The sequence below is a fragment of the Tupaia chinensis genome, unplaced genomic scaffold (genome assembly GCF_000334495.1).
Source record: "Tupaia chinensis unplaced genomic scaffold, TupChi_1.0 Scaffold000451_2, whole genome shotgun sequence".
Lineage (NCBI taxonomy): Eukaryota > Metazoa > Chordata > Mammalia > Scandentia > Tupaiidae > Tupaia > Tupaia belangeri.
The window spans coordinates 2,980,945-2,988,374 of record NW_006159958.1 but is presented as its reverse complement, the minus strand read 5'-3'; the positions used below and the strand labels follow the sequence as shown (position 1 = coordinate 2,988,374).

General features: G+C 55.0%; 1 protein-coding gene across 6 annotated transcripts in view; it reads right to left on the bottom strand.

Moving 5' to 3' along the window:
- The window catches only part of HDAC11 (histone deacetylase 11), a 28,138-nt gene extending 21,436 nt beyond the window's left edge, over positions 1-6,702 (bottom strand). For 3 of the 6 annotated variants that reach the window (XR_335558.3, XR_335559.3, XM_006155410.3), the window contains exons 1-3: positions 6,439-6,596; positions 5,094-5,242; positions 577-655 (exon numbers count right to left, since the gene is read on the bottom strand). Coding sequence is in view for 4 of the 6 variants with exons in the window: in XM_006155410.3 (XP_006155472.1) it covers positions 577-655; positions 5,094-5,242; positions 6,439-6,516 (306 nt within the window). In the remaining 2 variants the exon portion in view is untranslated. Of the gene's footprint in view, positions 1-576; positions 678-5,093; positions 5,243-6,059; positions 6,123-6,438 lie in introns of those variants that run through there. The other 3 variants (XM_027774543.1, XM_027774544.1, XM_006155411.3) reach the window with 3 other exon arrangements.
- Between the last annotated feature and the right edge of the window lie 728 nt (positions 6,703-7,430).

Genomic DNA, 7,430 nt, shown 5'->3' with positions numbered 1-7,430 from the left:
CAAATAAAAAAAAAAAAAAAAAAAAAGGAAGAAAACAGTCATGTTATTTAAGAAGTCATACCTGTGCTCCTCTTCGAAAAGCACGTGCCGTGGGACCTCCATGAAGCACCCATCCCACTCGGGAACGGGCAGGTCTCCAGGTCATCCCAGACCCTGCCCCCTGCCTGCCCACCGGTTCACTTGCCCCACTGGTCCCTGAGGGGATTCCATCTAGTTTTTAGCCTACCAGTTTACAACAATCCTGTCACAGAAGTCCTTGGGACAGAATCTTAAACTTCGGCCTAAAAATAGGACAAAGCAGAAAAGCTTTGGAGTCCCCCCACCCCATCATTCCAGCAAGGACGGACTGAAGTCAACGATGTGGAAACCCAAAACGCGTGTGGACGTTCGGTCCTCACCAGCAGACAGCCCTGCTTTCGAACTCCTGGAGACGGGCGCTCACTACCCCCAAGGCAGCCTTGGCATTACCTCCTCTGCTGCTCTTGGGGACCGCAGGCTGACACGATCCCTTCCCAGACCGGGCTTCCCCCAGCTCTCAGCACTGCAGCTGCCACCCCTGAAGTCCATGCCCCGTACCTTCAGCTCGTTGAGATAGCGCCTCGTGTGCACCACCAGCAGGTCCTCCTCCGAGGCCTCCCGTGCCTCCACCAGCGTGCTGTCGGACAGAAGCTTGTCTTCTGAAACCACAAGGGAGACGCCTACTTCCCTGCTGGCCTGGAAGCCCTCCCACGGGCTGCAGCCTTGGCCTCAGGCAGCTCCTGGCCCACGAAGCAGGGGACAAAGCTGCCTTGTGAACAAGCCACTTCCCGGGCCATGTGGACTAGCCACCCCCCGGGCCACCGTGGACTAGCCACCTCCCGGGCCATGTGGACTAGCCAGCCCCCGGGCCACTGTGGACAATGGTCAGGTCCTCTGGCCAGGGGGCAGCGAAGGTTGTGCACACAGGGATCCCAGATTTCCTGCACCACCAAGAGCCACAGGCATGCTCAGATGTGGTCGAACAACTTTCAGAGGTAGTGACGTAGGGGTAGGGGAGTTGACACTCAAGGTCAGAAACTGCTTCCAGGGACCAGCAGTTAGCGTAATGGCTATGTCGCTGGACTCCCACGTAGTCGACAGCGGTTCGAGTCCCGGACCCGGTGGCTTAAACTCACGCCGGGCGCGTGTGCGTGCGTGCCCAAGATCCCGAGAGGAGAATGGAGGAGAAGGGATTGCGGCGTGGCCATCCCCCCTGGGGGGCGATTTCCTGCTTTCTGTCTGTCTGTTTGTCTCTGTCTGTCTGGCGAGCGCACGCGCCCTATAGCAAAAACCTCTCCAAAAGAAAAAAAATAAATAAAAGAAACTGTTTCCACATTCTCGCACCGCCTCTGGCTACTTCGGCTCACAGGAGGCTCAGTGTCTGCGGCCTCTCCTAACACGTGCCTGACCCATTGTCATCTCTTTTTCACTAAAAGAGCAGCATCCACCTGGCAGCCTGCAGGCCACAGGACCCAGCCTGGACTCAATCATGCTGTTGTTTTTGCTGCATTTATTTTTTACCAGGACCTTCTATTTCTGGGAAGTGTAATTGCTTCTTCTCCCTGGGATAACACACTGTTTCCTTTTAAACCAAGTTTCATTTTAAAAACTTAAAAATAAAAACAGAGGCTAAGTCATTAAAACTATGAAGTAGGGCCGGCTCCATGGCATCATGATAACGCACTGCTCAAGGGAAGCCAGATCACACACACAGTGGCCTGGGTTCAAATCCCCAGCCCGGTGAACCTGAAACACGCCGACATGTGCGCGTACCTGCCGGGCTACATAACTGTGCCAGCGTGCCTTTGGAGGGTGTTCTCTCTCTCTCTTGTGTGCACACACGCTTTATCATGAATAAAGAAAAAAGAAAAGAAATATGAAGCAGGGGCGAGCAGGTGGTATGGTGGTTAAGGCGCTGGACTCCCACATGGCTGACCACGGGTCGAGTCCTGGACCTGGTGGCTTGCTTTCTCACTTTCCGTCTCTCTCACTCTCACGCTGTCCCTCCTTGGCCAAATTTAAATAAATAAATAAAAGAAATACATGAAGCGGATCATGAAATAGGTTGTATGAGGACATGGCAGCATTCCAAGAGTGGTCTGCATGGGAACAATGTTTGGGAACACTGCCTCCTTCCCCACTCCTGACACACGTCACGTTAAGATTTGCTTTGCTTTGCAGAAGCAGCAGCGGAAGCCGAGTAGGTGTCAGGGAAGTTAGAATTTGGGGACACCCTTAGAAACCGACTCCAGGGAACCAGCAGTTAGCGTAATGGCTATGTCGCTGGACTCCCACGTAGTCGACCGCGGTGCGCGTCCCAGACCCGGTGGCTTAAAACTCACGCCGGGTGTGTGTGTGTGTGTGTGCCCAAGATCCTGAGAGAAGAATGGAAGAGAAGGGATTGCAGCGTGACCATCCCCCCTGGGGGGTGATTTCTCGCTTTCTGTCTCTATGTCTCTCTCTGTCTGGTGAGCGCATGTGCCATATAGCGAAAACCTCTCAAAAAAAAAAAAAAAAAGAGTTAAAAAAAAAAAGAAACCGACTCCAGTAGAAACATACATTTTACACACATCACTGCAGCCAGGTCCCCCCCTCCAGAACAGTCGCTGGTCTACTCTGCCTGATGCTAAGGACCAGCTCCTCTCTTCGAAGAGAACTCAGGCCAACTGTCGGCTCTGAGATGAGGGAGACAAGCAATGCTTCTCTCACAGGAGCCCACGAAGGACAGGGGTGCGCCACTGCAGCTGGGCCTGCTGGAAGCAGGACGTGGGGACCATGCCTGCGAAGGCACAAGCGAACCACCAGGTGAGAGGCGGCTGGCTCCACCCACCACGCCAGGCCCTGGCCATCACCGCCTGTCTGCTTTTCTGTTCCACTTATTTTTTCGAATGCTCACTTTGGTCACTGCTCTACACAGAAAATTAGTATCATTCACCATAGTGTTAACCAAAAATAAATAAATCAATAAAAATAAAAACAGAACCAGATCGTGGCACAGCAGGACAAAGCTGAACACGCATGGGAAGTGCTTTGGGTTTCTGTCCTGGGGTGTCCGTGTATGCTGATTGAGTGCACGTACCCAAGATCCAGTCTAGCTGAGATGGGGTGTGTCATGGTGTTAAGACCCCATTAGGAAACCAGCAGTTGGCGTAATGGCTATGTCGCTCGACTCCCACGTAGTCGACCGCAGTTTGCGTCCCGGACCTGGTGGCTTAGAACTCACGCCGGGCGCTTGTGCATGCATGCCCAAGATCCCGAGAGGAGAAGGGATTGCGGCGTGACCATCCCCCCTGGGGGGTGATTTCTCGCTTTCTGTCTCTATGTGTCTCTCTGTCTGTCTGTCGAGCGCACGTGCTCTATAGCAAAGCGGGCGCAGTGGCCTTATAAAAAAAACCTATCCAAAAAAAAAAAAAAAGAGAAAAAAAAAAAAAAGACCCCATTGGGGGTGCACCTCTCACTCTAAGAAATAAATAAAAGTTTGAAAACTATATAAATAAAAATAAAATGGGACCAGCAGTTAGCGTAATGGCTATGTCGCTGGACTCCCATGTAGTCAACTGCGGTTCGCGTGCCAGACCTGGTGGCTTAAAACTCACACCGGGCGCGTGTGCGTGCATGCCCAAGATCCCGAGAGGAGAATGGAGGAGAAGGGATTGCGGTGTGGCCATCCCCTCTGGGGGGGTGATTTCTCGCTTTCTATCTCTCTGTCTCTCTCTGTCTGTCTGGCGAGCGCACGCGCCCTATAGCAAAAACCTCTTAAAAAAAATTAAACTGTTGCGTGATGGCGCCCGCCCTATGGCAAAAAATGAAATAAATAAATAAAACAATGAAAACAAGCAGTGTTACTCATTTTTAATCTGATCACGTCACCTTCAAGACGTGGGGCTCGAGGCTTCCCTTAGATTTGTTAAAAATAGAAACGGGCTTCGACATTAAAGACGGGCCGACTCCAGGCCTAGTCTGGTGGCCAAGTCCTTAGTGTACTGACAAGTGCTGAAAGCCACATGTCAGCCTTGAGTTCGAATCCCTAGGTCACCCTGACAACGTGCATGGGCACCCAACATCCTGAGGAGCTGGAATGGGGGCCGGGGATCTTAGCATGAGACTGACCAGGGTTCTCCCTTGTGCCTGTTCCCATGCTATCAACCACTTAGTAGCCAAGTGACTTTGAGGATGGTTCCTAACCTTTCTGGGCCTCCATTTTCCCATCTGTAAACAATGGGGTGGAAGCAAAGGTTCTCTGTCTCCCGGGCTCCGAACTCTAAGCAACGAACACGGGACTCCCAGATGTCAGTGTCTCTGGGTCCCTCATTAATCAGCCTCCCTCCTGCTGGGCCTTGGAGGCTGAGGTACGACCTAGGTCCACAGCCAAGGGAACTAGTGATGAGACAGGGGCCCACCATGCTTGGGAGTCTGTATGGGAAAGGTCCTTCTAACACCAAGGGTGGAAGGCACTCTGAGGACAGATGCTAAAGAAGAAGAGTCTGAAACTTTTTTTTTTTTTTGGAGAGGTTTTTGCTATAGGGTGTGTGCACTCACCAAAAAGCCAGAGAGAGATAAAGAGACAGAAAGCAAGAAATCACCCCCCGGGGAGGATGGCCATGCCACAATCCCTTCTCCATTCTCCTCTTGGGATATTGAGCGTGCGCGCGCGCGTACACACACACACACACACACACGCCCAGCATGAGTGTTTTTCTTTCTTTCTTTCTTTTTTTGGAGAGGTTTTTCGCTATAGGGCGCATGTGCTCACCAGACAGACAGAGAGAGACAGAGAGACAGAGAGACAGAAAGCGAGAAATCACCCCCCCAGGGGGGATGGCCACGCCACAATCCCTTCTCCTCCATTCTCCTCTCGGGATCTTGGGCACGCACACACACGCACCCGGCGTGAGTTTAAGCCACCGGGTCTGGGATTCGAACCGTGATTGACTATGTGGGAGTCCAGGGACATAGCCATTACGCTAACTGCTGGTCCCAAGAGTCTGAAACTTACATTGGGGATGGGGATGAGGAAGGGGAGGACAGGTGGGCAGAGGAAGCAGATGTGAGGGTCAGAGGTGAGTCTTCCATACCTTTCAGGAAATTGATCACTTTGCCCCATTTCCCGGCGTCGAAGGGGTGCAGCTTCTCCAGGCCCATGAAGGTGATGTTGTAGCGCGGAGAGTACACGATTGGCCAGCGAGTCTCTGGCACATGCTGGTACAGCTGGGTTGCGTGTGGCCTTCCGTGTCCATAGGGCAGACACACAGAAGAGGGGCAGTGTCAGTGTGGAAAGCAGACGCCCCCCAAAACCCTCGTGGATCCACCAGACAGCTCTGACCCAGGACCACTAGCTCCCTGGGCAGCAGAAAAGGCCATTTCCGATAACTTCCTTACTGAGCACCAGCTGTCGCTCCCCGAGCCCGATTCCACTCCGGTCCTCACAGCAGCCCAATTACGCTAGAGGACTGGAGAGGGGACCAGGTGTGCCCAAGGTCACACGGTAAGTCAGTCAGTGGTGAGGCAGGTGTGCACCCAGGTGCGTCTGGCTGCTAGCCTCAGCGCCTCACTTCTACAATCTTACCAATCACAACAGCTGTGTGGCTTGAGTTTCTCAGCCTTAAAACGAGGACTAAGACACTGCATCAGAGGTCTTGGGCACGCAAAGAGCTCAAAACCCGCAGCCGGTACTCAGACTGGCCCGCCTAGGAGCGGGGGCAGGGGTCACTTCGGTGCTGACGCCCCCCGCAGCCGCCAACTCCGAGCATAACTGTGCCTGGAAAGCTGGTACTGGGGGTGCCTCTGCACCGCTGGCGACCGGGAGAGGACGGGCATCAGATTGCGCACGTCGCCGGCTCCCTCCTGGTCGGGGCCTCGAGGCCGCCGCGGTCCTTCTAAGAGGGGAGCAGGATCGCGGAGGCGGCCAGGCGCGCGGAACCCGCCTGGGAGCGCCCCTTCTTCCACTACACCTGGGCCTGCACCTGGTGGCCCCCCGCGCCATCTCGTCCCCGCCCACGGGGTCCCGGAGCTCGGCTCGGCACCCCACCCCGAGACCCTACCCTTGCAGCACTCACATCCCGGGGCCTGGCCCTCCCAGCGCTGGCCGCCGCTCCGCGACCGGGTTCCTGGCCTACTTGTAAACTCCCTATTAAAAGGCAATATTTATCTGGGGACCAGCAGGTGGCGTGGTGGTTGGGGCATTGCTCTGTTCCCTCCCCCACACACATAAATAGCCAATGGAATTCCGTCTTTCGAGAGAAGCCACGCCCCTTAGGGGGCGGACCGTGCCAAGTTCCACCTCCGTGCGTCATAGAGGGCGGGGGCGCTCGTGGTCGCCCCGCCCTCGGGGAGTGATCACGTCCTCTCTCCTCGTCAGTCAGGCCTATTCCTGAGCTCGCTTAAGCGGGTAGAAAACCGGGGTGGGTGGGACTAGAACACCTGCTTTCTGGGCGGCGGGAAGGCTCTCGCTGGGTGCCCTTGAGCAAGCGTCCTCACTCGCTGGGCCTTTGCCTGCATAATATGCGCTCTAATCCTGCCATCTCTGACCCTCCGGGATGCAGCACCACCTCCCACCCCAATCTAGGAGTGGGCGCGAGACTGCGCCGAACTCCGGGGTCACGTAGGCTCTCGGAGCCTCCGTTTCCTCGCCTACGGGAAAGAACTGTTGACAGTCTTCTGGAAACTGCGCGTTTGCACACCCCTCCACCGCGCCCGCCCCTCCAGCCCCAGGAATCTGAAACAAGCCTGAGCAGCAGCTTGGGGTGTTTGAGGGGCTGGAACTCGGGAGGAGGACCCAACAATAGAGCCCCAGATGACGGAGACAATGGCCCTCTCTGTCTGCCTGGCTCTCCCCGCCGAACAAATAGGAACAGCTGACCAGAGGGCTGCTAGGAGTCGGGCAGCCGGGATCCCTTTGGCTGCCTGGGGAGTCCTTGTGACAGGATGGAACATAATGAGAGCAAAGAGCACAGATGTCCGAAGATAGTCCCCGCCCCCCGCCCCCGCCGTGTACCTGCGACGTGATTGCAGGATGGCGTTGGATTCTCAGCCTAATCCTACAAGAGGTGCCAGCGCTACCGCACTTTCTGTTGTTTTGAGAACACCCCCTGGGGGGAATAACCAACCCTGCAATCCCTACTCTACTCTCCTCTGGGACTTTGGGCACACATGTACATGTGCCCAAGTGTTTCTCAAGCCACCTGGTCCAGGATTCAAACTGTGCAGCCGGCCACGAGAGACCCAGCTGCACCAAGCACCCGTCACCTAGCTGGCCCTCATCACCCCGATTTCATTATAAGGTACTTGAGGTTCAGGCCTGGATTAAACCCAGACTCAGCCACCTGCCGTGCTGTGGCCTTGGGCAAGTTGCTTCAACTCCGTGGTCCTTTATTTCTGCATCTGAAAATGGGTGATTGACTGCCCACCTACCT